Source organism: Microchirus variegatus (genome assembly GCF_963457635.1).
Source record: "Microchirus variegatus genome assembly, chromosome: 6".
NCBI classification, from domain to species: domain Eukaryota; kingdom Metazoa; phylum Chordata; class Actinopteri; order Pleuronectiformes; family Soleidae; genus Microchirus; species Microchirus variegatus.
Window position 1 is genome coordinate 15,725,073 of NC_139807.1, and position 16,553 is coordinate 15,741,625.

The 16,553-nt window shown below is 41.4% G+C and overlaps 2 protein-coding genes across 2 annotated transcripts in view; both read right to left on the minus strand.

Annotated features, from left to right (window-relative positions):
• neurl1b (neuralized E3 ubiquitin protein ligase 1B) overlaps window positions 1-2,143 on the minus strand; it is a 29,243-nt gene extending 27,100 nt beyond the window's left edge. Inside the window, exon 1 of the mRNA XM_083891278.1 lies at window positions 2,052-2,143. Coding sequence (XP_083747404.1) covers window positions 2,052-2,127 — 76 coding nt within the window. The 5' untranslated portion in view covers window positions 2,128-2,143. The remainder of the gene's footprint in view (window positions 1-2,051) is intronic.
• Window positions 2,144-12,198: 10,055 nt separating this feature from the next.
• Window positions 12,199-16,211, minus strand: dusp1 (dual specificity phosphatase 1). The gene is made up of 4 exons (XM_083891319.1): window positions 15,609-16,211; window positions 15,224-15,369; window positions 14,776-14,995; window positions 12,199-14,088 (listed from the first exon to the last, which is right to left on the minus strand). The coding sequence occupies exons 1-4, from the start codon at window positions 16,015-16,017 to the stop codon at window positions 13,733-13,735; spliced, it is 1,131 nt and encodes a 376-aa protein (XP_083747445.1). The 5' UTR covers window positions 16,018-16,211; the 3' UTR covers window positions 12,199-13,732.
• Between the last annotated feature and the right edge of the window lie 342 nt (window positions 16,212-16,553).

The window sequence follows — 16,553 nt, forward strand, 5'->3', positions numbered from 1 at the left end:
GTGTGATGTTATCAGTGCAGGACAACACTGACGTAGACCTCTAACATACATAAAAACACATATATTAAGCACCAGCACTCTTCAAAGGCGCCGGGCCCTGCAGCAGCAGCAGCAGCAGCAGCAGCATCAAAAATAGGACCAGACCTCAGACAACGATTACACAACCACACCTGTTGCTCCAGGCTGAAGCAGCCTCTTCCAGTTAAGAGCTGCTTCACCGAGTGTGGGTTTACATTTAGACAATGGATCGTTTGATTGAAACGATGTCACTTATGAGCTAACAATAACACAAGCAGAGGATAGGAATGATGAAAGAGCTACGTTTGGCGGCAAACATCCAGTGAACTCATCTCTCTATTAGCCAGAGTCACATCATCTGTAGTGTTGAGCTCTCGTTGCTGCCCAGCCCTTTACTTTGGAGAGGTCAGAGTAAAAAGGTGGCGCCACCTAGTGACAAATAGTAAAACTTCAACTTCAATTTCAATGGATTTAAAAGATTTGGTGAAAGACATGCAGCATAAGAGTAATATGAATAATGACTATGTTGGTGGTGTTGGTTATATTTAATAATCTTCAATGTGTCTTTTTGTGTTTTTTTGAATGTAATAAACTGTTGTTATAATAAGTGAATGACATAAAAACAACATTTGATAAACTCAAGCTCAAGAAAAACAAGTAAGTATAATCTAAAACTATCTAAGATCAAATAATAAATAAATTAGAATCTAACATTTACAGTAAGGGACTGTCCAAATTTGGGATAGAATATTTCTCTTTATGTCCATTCTTATCCTCCTTTTTCTATTCTCACCACTATTTTGTCTTTTACTTTTTCCCGTCGTTCCACAGGAGCCTGGGAAAACTATGACATCACCAGAGGCCTCTTTTAACCTCTCCCAGTCACATGGGGGCTGAGTGCAGCAGCAGCAGCAACAGCAAACGAGTGACAGGCATTTCCTGTCCTGTCTAAAACAACAAATAACAAAGCTTAATGGATGTAAGATGCGGTACGATACGCCAGAAGTGGAACATTTGAAATTCAGGCACAGATAATTTAGTAAAAATAAGTTGTAAGTGTAACAACTGTACTGATAAACGCTCCATTATGAGAAATGACTGTTTATCCTGTTCATAATTCCAATGTCATCAACTTAGTATGACCTGCACTTAACTGTGGTTGTGCTTTTACTGATTTTGTTTTGTGCTAAACTGTAGGACTGAAGAAAACCCTGTATCCTAAATATGCATATTCACTTTATTAGGTACACCTGTTAAAATGTCTGAAAACAGAAATAATCAATCACCTCATCACATGGCAGCAACTCAATCCATTTACACATAAAGACAGGGTGAGGACAAACTGCTGGAGTTCAAACCGAGCATCAGCATGGAGAAGAAAGTTGATTTAAGTGACTTTGAACAGGATTTCAGAAACACCAGAGTTTTGATGCACAAACATCTCTAGTATTTGGTCCAGAAAAAGAGAAATTAGGTCAGAGGAGAATAACCAGACTGGTACAAGTTGATAAAAAGACAAGAGTAAATCACATAACTGCTCAGGAAACTCTGAAGCACATGGGCTACAGCAGCAGAAGACCACACTGCCTGCCATTCCTGCCATTAGACTCGGTGTCATGTGTACCTTATATTGTGGCCAGTGGGTGTTAGTGGACAAAAATTATGACAAACTTATATTATCTTTTAAGTGTCTTTTAGGAAGGTCTCAGACAAATTAAATTCTAATAGAAATGTAATACCATTGCAATGTAACAGGCTAATGTAATAACGGTGTAACTAATGTAGTGTGTACCTAATATTGTGGCCAGTGAGTATTAGTGGACAGAAATGATGACAAACTGATATGATCTTTTAAACTTTGTTTAAGGAAGGACAGATTACAATGTAAGAGGCTACTTTTGTAAGAATACTCTCTGTGAGTTGAGATCAAACAATGATTGTGTCTTATATCAATGCATTTGGATTTTCTTTGATTTAATCACAGGCAAAATCATTAAGAAAATACCAAAGAAAGAGGGATAAATCAGACTTACCTTCTCTGTTGTGATGACGTTTCTTTTCTTTGGTGGACACAGGTGAAGTGTACAGACTGAATGGTCTGCTGCACATATCTGCTGACTGGTTATTTCCCATGTTTGACTATGACAAATGTTTCAACTTTTAAAAAGAAAAACTACATGAAATGAATAAAGTAAAGTCTGACAGTGTGTCTTCTCATGTGGCTGCTCTGTTTCACTGTGTGCCTTCTCTCTGCTTTTTTGTGTTTAAGTAATAAGAAGAAGAGAAAAAAAAATCCCGCCTGAAATTTGAAGATATGTAAACATGAGCACGTGGCCACTGTTATCTTTTCATTCTGTCCAATAAAAAAACAACGTAAGAGGAGGCAGAGCGTTGGCACGCGCGCGCGCGCGTGTGTGTGTGTGTGTGTGTGTGTGTGTGTGTGTGTGTGTGTGTGATAGAGCGAGAAGTGGGCGGTGCTTAGTAACGTTCCTGTTGTCCTTGAGGGCTGAGTGAGCGCGAGGCTGAGGAAACACAGCAGTTTGCAGCAACACGTTCAACTCTGTCAGGAACGACCATGAAACAAACACATATACTTCTTTGATAAGTGCAAGTGCTGTACTCCTCACAGTTAAAGTCAAGAATCCTCCCTGATTTATGGTGTCCTTGAAAAATGAAGAAAATACAAAGTTATATATAATCAGCGGTTCATATGCGGATCATCTGTGGCGACGCCGAGTGAGGGAGAAGAGGAAAAAGTGTTTCATTATTATCAAACTTATGGAAGCCTGAAATACTAAGTCATAAGTATGAGACACTTGGTCATAATTATGAGATACTAGGTCATAATTATGAGATTCTAAGTCATAATTATGAGATACTAGGTCATAATTATGAGATTCTAAGTCATAACTATGAGATACTAAGTCTTATGACTTAGTATCTCATAATTATGACTTAAAATCTCATGATGTTTATTATTTTCTCATAATTATTTATGAGAAAATAAGTCATAATTATAAGAAACCGGGTCCTAATTATGAGATACTAGGTCATAATTATGAGATTCTAAGTCATGACTACGAGAAACTTGCTCATAATTATGAGATACTATGTCATAACTATGAGATACTAAGTCATAATGATGAGATACTAAGTCATCATTGAGATAGTAAGTCATAAGAAAGTAAGTCATAATTATGAGAAAGTACGTCATAACAATGATATACTAAGTCATAATTATGAGATACTAGGTCACAATTATGAGATACTAGGTCACAATTATGATATTCTAAGTCATAATTAAGAGATATTTAGTCAGAATTATGAAATACTAAGTCATAATTAAACTACTTGAACTGACACATTCGTTATTCACCAAATATCAAAAGTGTATCAAAAACAATCATACAGCAAAATTTCCTCCTGTCAATCTAAGAATGTGTAATAGTTTATTGTATTCACAATAAACTCATCACGTTATTACGTGATAATGATCTGCTTCTTTACCAGCCAGTCAGAAAATGCTCAAAATACTAATAAATATACTACAACTATAATTAATAAGAAAGCGACAGCGAGAGAGAGCAGACATGTTGTTGTGCTTTGAAAACAGAGCTTGTTGTTCCCTCGCCAGATGTTCACAAATGTACATGTTTAAAAAGGCATTAAACGGACATTTTGAGCGCTGGTGTTTTTTAATAAATGATGGCTCTATTCCAGGGTGTGAAGCCACAACACTCCACACATTATGCCTGTATGGAGTGCAGCTATTACTGTAACACCGCATGTTCTTTTTCTTCTCTTGCCAGCAAGAAAAATGTTCACCACAACTTGTATTAACTTTATTGTAAGAATTGCATCACTTCTAGCCTTTGAAGCTGCCATTTTACTGACTGGTTTATAAATAGCATGTTGTATATTTTTTTTTTTTTCCAATGTTGCCGTTAAAGTTAATCATTAACTCATTTTGACATTTGTCAGTGAATGTACATGCAAATTGCTCAAGTGTTCACATGTCCCTCTGAACTGCTGACCACAGCACAGTTACTCATTAACAGTAGTGGTCAGGAGGCAACTGTTCAAACCAGGTTTGACCAATAACTGTCGTCCCGGTGCCTTTGTTCCTGCAGAATAGCTCAGCAGTTTTCTAAGAGCCCGGCTTTTTCAGTTTAAATTTGAATAGTGATGCGACAGCAAGAGGCCGATGCAACATCTGCTGATCACACAAAATAAAATCACCTTCCAGATGTGGACCACCGAGGCTTCCAATGAAACGTTGATTGTGTTGGTGGACATAAAGCAGGGGTCTGCAACCTGCGGCTCTAGAGCCACATGTGGCTCTTCTTCAGCCTCTCCGAAGCGGCTCCTTGTAACTTTGAAGTGAACACCACTTATTTAGAGATCAAGGCAACAAATAAGTGTTTGAATATTGTGTCACATCCAATGTCGACATCAAATAAGTGATATTAAAAAGCCTTGACAAACTTGAAGTATTGTGTACATGATGAAGTACACATGGAGTCCTGTACATCTTTGGATCCGTCAGGCAGGTTTTCTCACACGTGATGAACCACATACAATCGAAATATTGTTTTATTTATTTCAAAGTGGGTTATTTTTTTTATATTTTATTAATATTCCAAAAACAATGGACGGACACGGTCGACATAATTCTGTTTTATTTAACAATAGAGATATTTAATTGTGTATAAACAGCAATAAAACGTCGACCGTTTTCTTAAATTTCATAAATGCAATTTTTATTTTGAATATAATGTAAACCTGTATCAAACCGTTTTTGTGGAAAGGTTGCAGACCCCTGACTGAAACAGTCCAAATGCACACATGGCTCTGTTTTTGTGGAGGCTGTAACGTCAACTGGAGAGAGTAAGTCTTTCTGCCAGAAGATGGCGCTCACACTCAGTAAATGTGACGTTTGTCAGTTTGAGGATTCCTTTGGAGAATCTGTCTGCACTTAATGTTCTCTTCAGTTCACTCTCACTCTCACTCTCACTCATCTTCTACCGCTTTATCCTCCACACGAGGGTCTTCCCACATGTGTTCACCACATCAGAGAACTACCCTTATTGAGCCCAGCACATATTGACAACATCTTACAAATCACATGTTCTTAAAAGAGCTCTTCTATTTTAGGTATTTTGCACAATTTACTGCAGCAAAATGGAAGTGGATGTTTAAAATTATCACAAGATTAACAGATAAAATGTGGTTAATCGCTTTAATATGACAAGTTAAAGGGATTATTCAGGTTTTCAGAAATTGTTTTCTCAAACTGAAGTGATTACACGTGTTGTAATGTAGTGAAGTACAAATACTTTGTTACTGTACTTAAGTACAAAATTCACTTATCTGTACTTTACTTTGTTATTTGTATTTCTAGCAACTTTTAATTTTACTCCATTACTGCACTTAACTGTGTTTATTACTCGTTACGACCAAATAAAATCAGAAGTTGGTGATGGTCTGTATTTATATAGAGCTTTTCTTGACTTGATGATCTTTCATACCCATTCACACGCTTCAATATTAGGTTAAGTGTCTTGCTCAAGGACACATAGAGTAGCAGAGCCAGGAGTTTAACCCACAGTTGAAAGACAACTCACCCTAACACTTAGCCATGGCTCAATCCTAACTCCTCACTTTTTTAATATTTTTACTTCTAAGACTTAAGTATATTTCATACCAGAAAAGTTCTTTTGATACTTACAGTAAATGTCATATACTTTAAGATTTCGATAAGTAATATCAGAAAAAGTGACTTCCGCTTCTACCAAAGTCATTCTCTGCTACGATACTTGTTCTTTTACTGAAGTATCCCTCTAAGGTACTTTATACAAGACTGGTTCGCACCCAAATCCACTGAGAAAATCTGCTTTTTTAGCCTCCTTTGGTTAGTTTGTGTCACTAAGGTTAATCTGAATAAAGGCTTTCAACACCTGAAGTTACAAAATAATACATTTGAAGTTACTGTTGGGGGCAGCAGTGGAACTCCTGTGTTTGCTGATGTAAAATTGCTGATTTCTCTATGGACAATTGGTGTGGGGAGTGAGTTACTTACTAAGTGACCCAATTATCAGTTTCCAGCCATAAAAAGCTGTTTAATGGTCAGAGAAAATTACGAATATATTCTTAAGATTTTGTGGACTTAAGCAGAAGTTACTATCAGTTTCATTATTGTGTCTCTGCTGGCTGCTATGTTTTCATTTAGAGCACGCAACTGTGTCCAAGGTTGGTTCTCAGACATGCTTACGCTCTCTTCAAAACTAAAAGTCGTCAGAAATAATATATTGACAGTACACACACTGTACGTCACAATCACATCTAAAGAAATGGGGCAGCTGTTGTCTGTTGTTGAGCCGAGGGCTTAGTTTGTCACCAACACAGGAGTATGATCACTTTCCTCAGTGAAAGATGGACACAATGACAACAAACATGACAAACATATTTCATTGGTCTCAGCTTGCTGTGCTGTTTCAGTCCATCATGGAGAACTGCAGTAATGTTGCGAGGACCAGCGGTTCGAGCGTATGAATAGCAATCATTTCACAGTCCTGTCGGACCTGCTGCAGCTTGTCAGACAGCCACACCAGCTAAAGCGGGTCAGACTTTAGACGTCCCCCCGTGTTTGCTTTTGCCCACAGCTTTCAAATGATTTATGTTCCTGGTATTTCGGCTTTACGTCAGGAACCCAGAAGATGTGATTCGTGAACTTGTTTGTCCTTGTCGGTCAAAAATCCCCACTTCATCAAAAGTAGTATTAGATATCACACTTCGGTGCATTTAGTGGTTTGTGGAAACAGGAAAGCCCCACAGTCATTACACAAATCCATAAATCCATGTGGCCTCAATTTTTTAATTAAAGGTGTGTAACTTTGCCCCAAAATAACATGAGCTATACTTTTCGTAAGTTAGCTTTAATGTATTGTACACTCTTATGAATAAGGGTTCCAAAATGGTCCTTCTACAAGGGCTGAGGTTAATGTAAGAACCATTTTGATCCAAAGAACCCTTTAAAACCCCTTTCCTGAATAAAGGGTTTTAAAAGGGTTATTGGTTGAACCCTCCAAAAGGGTTCCAGGTGGAACCTTTATGAAAAGGTTCTACCTTTTATTTCTAAGAGTGTACATTAATTTTGTAGAAAGCAATTAATAATTATTTGGGGTGACCTTTTTCATTTGAGCCCTTGCACCTTGAATGGTCTATGCATGCCACTGATGCAGTATAATCAGTATATTTGTATGTCACTGTGTCATTATATCAGCAAAAGTTCAATGACATAGATGTGAAAAAAATTGTGAATTAAAGTAAAGAGATATTTAACATGAAAAGGCCACGCAGCATGGTGGTCAATGACTTTTTCAGGCCAACACACTATCCAAACTAATATTCAAGGAGCACAAACCAAGTCTTTATTAAAAAAAGAAAAGTATTAAAGGTAGATATTGATACAGGTCTGCCTTCAGCTCTGCGATATCTATCTGCTCATATGTCATGACATCACCAGCCCACAGTGTAGCACTCAACGTAGAAGACAGGATGCCAGACATTCCTTGAATACTCCACAGAGGATCTGATTTCTGCTTGTGAACACAACCCTGGAGCTCCAGTGAGTGGAAAAATACAGGCTCTGTTCACAGTCACCGGGGTGAACGAGGCTGTAGGAGGTTTTTACATGCGCGTCTCTGGCTGTCATTCAAATATCTGTTGCTTTTCTTGTGATAACGAGTAATTGAAGATTGTTCACTATTGTGCATTCAGTCATGATAAAATAGCATAAGCATAAAAATAGCATAAAAACATATATATCATGTATGCATCATTTAGAAGATTTCTTGCCATTGCTCCTGCTCCCCCTCCACCATCGTCTAACATTCCAGACAGGGTTGTTAAAGGAAGGGGAGCCATGCTGACAAGGAAAAGCCACTTCACTGCAGAGCAGTGTACGTAATATCCCGACATTCCTTGTGTTATTCAAGTCTTATCATCGGCTATCATGTCACAGATCTCACCCTATCTCGGCGCTTGTCACGAAACAGCAGCTTGTCTGCCGGAGTGGAGTTTTGCTGTGGAATTTGCCAAGAATTCAGAATATCAGGTAGAATATAATGTGTGGTTTCCTTGTCAGCAGTGGTGGAAAAAGCTGGTCACTATAATTGCATTTTCTTTATTTCCTGTCACACATGATACTTGCAACAGCCGAGTTAATATGTCCAATATATCCAATGTATGTCAGAAGGTTTCGGTTGCGACACATTGTCCTCATTTATATTCCTGTTGTCGACAATATCCACATGAGATTTGTTATTTCTGAAGTTAAAGGTCAAAGCTATGATTAAAGTTGCAATTTATAACAGATATGATATCATATTCCATATTCCAGCCATCCATTATCTACTGCTTTATCCTACACCAGAGGGTCGCGGGGGGTGCTGTGCCTATCTCAGCAGACATAGGGCGATAGGCGGGGTACACCCTGGAAAGTTCTCCAGTCCATCACAGGGCCACACATATAGAGACAAACAACCATTCACTCTCACATTCACACCTACGGTCAATTTAGAGTGACCAATTTCCCTAATCCCCAAATTTGCATGTTTTTGGACTGTGGGAGGAAGCCGGAGAACCTGGAGATAACCCAAAGGCTGTCAAGCAATACTATCAGACCTGACTGAGGAAAAGTTGCGTTTATCCCAGGTGTCTCGAGAGCTGGATGTGGCATTTCAGCCTCTCAGCGGTGGCTCTCTGTAGCTTCTGTAAATCAAGGCAATATATTTAAATATTTAAATATTTAAATATTTCCTCAACTAAACATATTCGTCACATCCGTTGTCTACGTCAAACGCGATACTTAAACATCTCCCCAAACTCTACAGACCTGTGTTTGAAATTTGGAAAACCATTCAAACACTTACATAGAAGAAGAAGTACACATTTGGATCCATATACTTATGCCAGCAGGTTTCCTCAAGCATAAGCTACATAAAATCCAAACATTGTTTTATTCATTTCTATATTTATTTATTAAGTAATGGAAGGACATAAATTGGTCTAGGCCTACATGTCAGCAGTGTTTTTGTCAGTTTATACATGATGTTATCTTCATTTTATGGGTCAAATAGGTGTTGCTGTTCCAGATTAATGTGTTATTGGGTGGAGAGGGGACATGTCTCTTCTGATACTACAGATTGCAGACCACTGGTTGATCCCATCAAACTACTGAAGGATTGGATTACTGAGCTGTCGCGTTCATTTCTGAAACTTTCCATGGACTCTTCTTCGTGTTTGCAGCCATCTTGCTTTAATGACGCAATGTAAAGCAAGATGTCTGTCACCTGGTTACACAAGATTTAAACACTGCTATACTGACAAAAAACATGGAAAGTTGTGTGAACTCTTTTGAGAATTATTTGAATGTAAAGGATGTAAGTTTACATTTAAAAGTTATGCGCTACAGTTTTGGTTAGAGTGAGGGTTAGGGTTAGGGTTGGGGTTAGGGTTAGGTATTGACTATGGTTATGGTTGAGGTTAGGTAACAGGCTTTGTTCAGGATGGCCACGTAAATTGAAGCAGTGTCCCAACAAGGATAGCTGTCCAAAGTGTATGTGTGAAGGTTTTATGTAAGCTTTGAAACAAGGCTCGACAATGCTTTGCCGCTGGGCATTACAAAGGCCTCCTCGTCACAGTCATAATCCTCTTACTGATTTACTGCAAGGTGAGTATTCTGCCATGACATCAATGTGTGGCCTAAATCTTCTCACCCAGTACACCAGTACACTGTGAGTGTGAGAACAAATGTGTGTGTGTGAGACTGAGAGCGAGAGACTTAATCCATTTTCAAGGTACGATTAAGTGTGAGGGGTATGTAATTACTCGGCACCCTCCTGCAATCAGACCAGCAGCCGCATTCCCACTTCACACAGGAAGTCGGTTTAAATACTGTTGATGTGCGTTCCTGTTCCTCTGGGAGCTCTTCCGCATAGACGATGGGGGTTTGATGCTCAGTGTTATTTTTGTCGGTCACAGTAAAAGACAAGCTGTTTGTTTGTGGTCGCTTCCTGAACTATTAAATTGATTAGAATAACAACTTGCGGCCCCTCAAACAATCTGATTTTCCGTTGGGAATTCAGTGCAGAAGGAGAAAAACGTAAATTGGGGTGATGAAACTTACAGGTCATATGGACTTCAGGGAGTGTGGTTGGTCAAGAAATGTGGATTTCTGCCATGATGGTTGTAAATAACATCTTTTTTTCCTCAGATGCTGGACATGTGAGCAAGAAACCAGGAGAGCAAACTGGAAACTCACCACTTACCACTCTTCAACACAAACACTCTTTCATAAAGAGTCAAGTCAAATAGAATAAGTTTAATTTGCATGGCTGAAATAAAATATCTCCTCCAGCGATGGACAAACATGCAGTAGATGTCGTGTGTACAGAGCAGATCGGCAACAACAAAAAAAACACATTCTCGTAAAACATTGCCCTGTGATGTAACTGCTGTTCAAGTTAACCTGCAGTGTTCTACTGCGAATGTAATGGAGTTATATGGCATCTACTGTGTAACCACCATCTTGACTTAGAGCACTACTGTTTATGGTGCAAAGAACTGCAGACCTGGCGTGTATGAGCAAACCTTTCCTAAACATAAAGCGCCATGTGATGCCATGTTTATATATACACATATATATATAGAACTAGAACCTAGTGGATCATTCTGTATGTTCAACAGAGTCCACTTTCAACCATATAGTTTACAGTCTAACCAGTGTGATGCAAAACTAACAGAACACCAAAAGCTCCTACTCATGTGATTTAAAAGGATGGGGTGGGACTGTGTGTCTTCCTGCTGTCTGACACGTTATATAATCATTGTTTCTCTGGGACTGTGTTCATTAAAATGACTTTGAAGTTGAGTAAGAGCTTGGGTTGTAAAAATGGAACAGTCAATTGACGACGAAATGACGTTATGGTTAATCGTGTCTCACAGATAGCGAGTGAAATAATGTGAGGGTGTATGTGATAAGACTGTCTAGCGTTTGACCTTTGACTCTTTGCACGAGTTAAAAAGCTTTGTCACAGCGCGCCTTGACATTGTCTCACACACAAACACATCAACTCACAGTGATGTGATGTCCCAGACTTGGCAATTGACTGAGGGCTTTCTTCCCCTCGTCAGATTATAAAAGATGCCCTAACGACTTTTTCACACACACTCACACACAGAGACAGGAGCACACACACACTCCTGCCAACCTCCTTCCTGACAACAGGGAATCTAAAGACACAAAGGAGGGTGGGCTGGTGGGAGTGGGGGTAGCACATATGTCACAAAAAAACCACAGCTCCTCAGAGGAAGCCGGTGACGTATTGACTGAGCCTTTCATCACAGAGGCATTGTCATTAGTGATGTTTTCATTCAGGGACAAACATTTTTATTCCTGAAAGATAAGAGACTGATGACAGGATAAATTCACCATCGACTCCAGTTATATATTGTTAAAGTTTCCTCGACAGTGGCAGTGATTTTTTTTTTGTGAAGTTCTTCAGGGCATCATCATCATCATCATCATCATAATCCCTCGAGGAAGTTTTGTTTTTTTCTCATAGCCCACTTAGGGTCACAGCTGATGTTTTGGGGCTAATTTGCAACCCAAACATATTCCTTTCCCTTTTCACGGCCGTGTCAGTCCCCACCTCCCCGTTGGTGTGTGAGGCGGCCGACACAAGGCCGGTGCTTGACTGAGCACTGAAAAGCGCCTTTAGTTGTCACACTTTTCCCAAACGCCTTGCAGCTGCTCCTATTGTGGCCCCGGAGGGAGGGATCCTCGGGGCTGATTCTTTAAGCCTCCTGCTGTTACCCTGCTCTCAGATGGGTTCAGAAAGAGAGGGAGTGTGGTCCGAACAATGGCTGATGCTATGACATCACGCGTCTTATGAGGGCAAAATCCATGTGCTGATATAGAATAGGATTCCATTGCATGGGAAAGCATAGAGGGGTGGTGTGAAGATGTCTCTGGCATGCCAGAAGGTTATAAAATATGCGCATTTGCTAGTTTTCCTCTGTTAAATTAAGTGAGTGTGGGTCAATGTCAAATGTGTGCTTGTTTTCTTTCACTTTTAAGGATGAAGGATGAAAAAAAGAATGAGCAGATGTCTGAGTACAAAAGTCCAATGAGATTTATTCAACAGTATAAAAACACATATTTAGACAAACACGTGAAAAAAATAGATATGTTAAAGAAATATATTACTTTAGTTCAATAAATATGTCAGAATCCAGACACTGAGGACTACCTGGCCCCCGTGTTAGTCGTTTTTCCGGGGGTTCCCGTCTCCCTCAGCGCCGCAGTACACAGTACAGAAACATGAGGTATTCAATGGTCGCTTTCCCCGATTTGTCAGGATCGTCAAAGTTTCGCCACGATTTCTCGGAAGGCAGGTGCTGGCATTTTTAAATTGGCAACCCCACACGGTTCTCCAACTGAGCGTGAAGATTTCTGCCACATCTACACCGAAGACGGGGGGGTTTTTACATTCATTGTTCGTCGTATGAAGGAGTAAAGCCCAATTTATACTCCTGCGTAAAGTGCTCTGCGTAGCTACGCAGAGTCCTCTGCGTCGACGCAGAACCTGTCGAAGAGCCTCTGCGTCGTCTCCGGGTGCACGGAATATTTTTTAAGTGTCCGTCACTCCGTCAAGGGACTACGGAGACGGCAAGAGCTGCGATTGGTCCTCAGGACAGGCCGAGCTAAGCTGCTCTGTGCCGGCTCTCAGTGCGCTCCGGGCGTCCTGACAGAGGCGGAGCTGATCCCCGCCGATAACGCCGCTGCCGAACTATAAATACGTCATATCTTAACACACACAGCACATGTTTAGACTCTAAATGGCCAATTTCTCGCCTCAAATTATCTTAAAACTGCGTTCCGTGACACAGAAAAGTGAGAAACGGCCACTTTTTCAACAACAACAGTCTTTCTCTCTCTTTCTTTCTCGGACGCCATTGCTCACTGTAGCCAGAAGCACAACAACCTTGCGCAGCGACCCCTACTGATCGGGCGGGAAATTGCAGCGAGTGTCCGTCACCACGACGCAGAAGTATAAATGCTCGAGTGGTCTACGTGGTGACGCAGACGGATAACGCATACGCAGTCGGAGAAGTATAATGTGGCCTTAACTCTTCAATGGTTCAGATTGCTTTCTTTGACCAGTACAGAAAGCCAACTGGGCATGTTTCAACTTTCCTGAGACAACATTTCGCCCTCTCCATTTTGTTTAGCTTACAATATGATTGTGATTATCAAAAGCAGTTGCCTTCATTGCAAAAAAAAATGTCACTTGAATAAAGAATATTCAGATACTTCTAATTTCCTCAAAAGGGAATAACTTAAAATGCTTTTTTTCAGCCTTACCCCACGTTTTTGAACTGTGGGTGACTTTCACATTTAGGAGGTTAAACATCAATACTGCTTATTGGTAGTCATCAAATTTCCCCCTTGAAATTATGAGATTGACCTACAGAGATGCAAGGATCAGATCAGAGTTGAATGTGCTGACCCCGATCGATAACTCACATTCTGTCATTCATAAACCCAATCATAACCAGCACTGTGTTTTTTTGCGTTGTGCGCCGACTTGAGTCACTCCTGTGGTGCAGTTCAAGTCCAAACAAAGTCTGTGTTGCCCACGTCTTCTCCTCAGCAGCTGGGAGAGGTGGTGATGGGACTGTGGAGGAATGAGAGCTGACCAGCAGATGCGTGTACAGGGATGGAGACGGGGAAGTTGAAGACCGTGCTGTTGTTGCCGATCGCCGGGCTGCCGGCCTCCGACGAGCACGTCGACGAGGCCAGGACCTGGGACTCGAACTGGAGAAGCTGACCCATGAAGCTGAAGTTGGGGGAGATGATGCTGCGGCGCTGTTTGACAAACTCAAAGGCCTCGTCCAGCTTCACGCGGTTGGTCCGCATTAGGTAGGCAAGGCAAATAGTGGCGGAGCGGGAGATGCCTGCTTGACAGTGCACAAAAACACGGCCTCCTTTGTTTCTCACCGAGTCTAAGGGGAAAGAAAAGAGAAAGCCAGATTAGTTCACTGTAAGATGATGATAAGATCTGGAATTAGGGTTTTTTAACAGTCACAGGAAACCGCCAACACAAAAGTCCTTGCAACACTTTCAGCCACTATTTAAATTCAACAGTGCTCATTATAAACACAGGAACAACGTTAATAGGGGTGCGGGGTGTGAGTTTGTGGGGGGTTATCCCCAAAGGAGGCAGTCAGAGGAGGACAAAAGAGGGGAACAGACCCCTGCTGCGGCTATTGATCTGGGAGGAAGGCCGTCAGTGAGTGAGGAGAAATTGCCTTTTGTTTAGCCAGAACAAAGAGTGGCGTGGAGGGGGCCATTCAAGCCCCGCCATCCTGTCCACTACAAAACTAGTTTGGGGGCCGCGGCCTCGCGATTCATTAAAAGGGGGCATCCCTTTATCTGCGCCTCAGAGGTGGCGATGATGTAACCGCTATTGTGGTGGAAGTGGGGAGCCTGTGCCGAGCCAGCTGGTCTGTTTTGGAGGGAACTTTTTAAAATTTAAATCTTGGAGTCAAAGAGTGAAGTGAAAGGGGGTGGGGGGGATGGGGGTGTGTAACCTTTTGTAATGAGCCAAAGGAGGTGGCAGTTGTGTAAGGTGCAAACATTTGGCAGTTGACTGTTAAAAAGGTGTAAAAAAAAAAACAACAACAACTTACCAATAAACTCGATAGCCTCATTGAACCACGAGCTGATGTCGGCTTTGTGGTTGTCCTCAACTGGGATGCTCTTGTAGACGAAGGAGTCCTCGAAATGGTTGGGGCAGTTGGCAGAGACGTTAATTAAAGCAGTGATTCCCAGCAAGTCCAGCATGTCTTTTCTGGACGCATGGTAAGCGCTTCCAAGGTACAGGAAAGGCAAGATCTCGACAGGACCCCCCTATAGACAGAGGAAAAATAACAGTCAACATCGGCTCCATGACATCACATTTGAAAGTTTAAAAAGTGTCTTTTATAAGCTGTCACAAACTACATTTCAATCTTCATATATTGTTTTCATTTTCTTTGTATAGCTGAGTAAATGCTTATATCCTTATTAATATTCTATATCAATATATAGGTGTTTTATATTAATAGTTTGTTAAGAAGGAATAGTAAACACACAAACCTGATCATATAGAGGAGTGTTGCATGGACTACAGCTTGGGTCTGCACTCTCAGGACGGCTGCAGCTCAGGGGCAAACTCAGACCTTGAGGAGGGGAAGGCTTAGTGCACATCTCTGGATACTCAGTGGAAAATATTTCAAAGCCACCTAAAAAAGAAAGGCGAAAGAAGAGGAAGAACGAGGTCAGATCATACACATCCACACACTAAGTATAGGTCTGTGAAAAGGTGCCAACTGCTCATGGGGCTATTTTGGATCACTGTTTACTCGCAGCACCAGCTGGTTTGGTGACAGCTGTAATCCGCATGTGTTGCCCCGTTGTTAGGAAACAATCAAACAACTGCGCTGCACAATATAATAACACACACACTTTTTTTTAAACTGACCTTTAAGAATGAAAACACTGGCTCCACAGGGGTCGCGACACAGAGCCGAGACCGCCAGCATCAGCGTGCCGTCTTTCTTGGCCTGGCTCAGCTCCAGACTGCGGTCGTCCAGCAGCACCACAGACTGGTACTCTCCGGTCAGCAGCCTGGTCCTGGTGTCCTCGTTGGGGACAATGTGCTCCAGGCCCAGACCCCCTCTGGCTCTGCGGCGCACGATGGTGCTGAAGCGCACGTTCGTGGAGCCCGATATGTGGGACGAGTTGAAGGAGAGGAACGACCGGCAGTCCAACAGCAGACAGCCCGGGTTGGCGACCTTCAACTGGGCACGCAGGGACGCACAGTCGATGGTGGGGACCTCCATTATGACCATAGTAGGACGGCGGGATAAAAGCAGTAAATCCAAGTACATAAAAGCGCGAGTGGTAGGCAAACAAGTCAAAATGATGTCTTCTGAAGTTACGAAGTCCTTTGTTCCGGTTAAAAAACAAATTATCTCGTTATTAAAAACAAGATATTAAAAAAAACAAACACGTAAGATTGTCGACTCTGGTCCTCTTCTTTTGAGTTGTATCCAGATGTCGCTTTTCTTCGGAGAACTTTAGAACAGTGAGTGGCTTCTGCTTCACAGCGCGTTTAAAACGCCTTTATATACGAGCCGTGCTTGTGAATGAGGTCGCTGACTCCAGGACCCGCCTCTCCTGGCGCGCTGCCAAATCTGCTCACGTCATTGCTCGCGCCCGCCCCGAGCTCAGAGTCAGCTACAACAGCTCCGTGAAGTTGGCCCCCCACCCCCAATAAAACCATTTCAAAATACTTGTAATCGATTGTGCTTCGTTTGTGCAGGTTTGTGCAGCAAAAATTTTCGTTTGTGCTGCTTTAGTTTTTGAGTTATTGACATGTTTATATCCAGCCCCCCATATCGTCCAAATGAGCTGAAAATGGTCT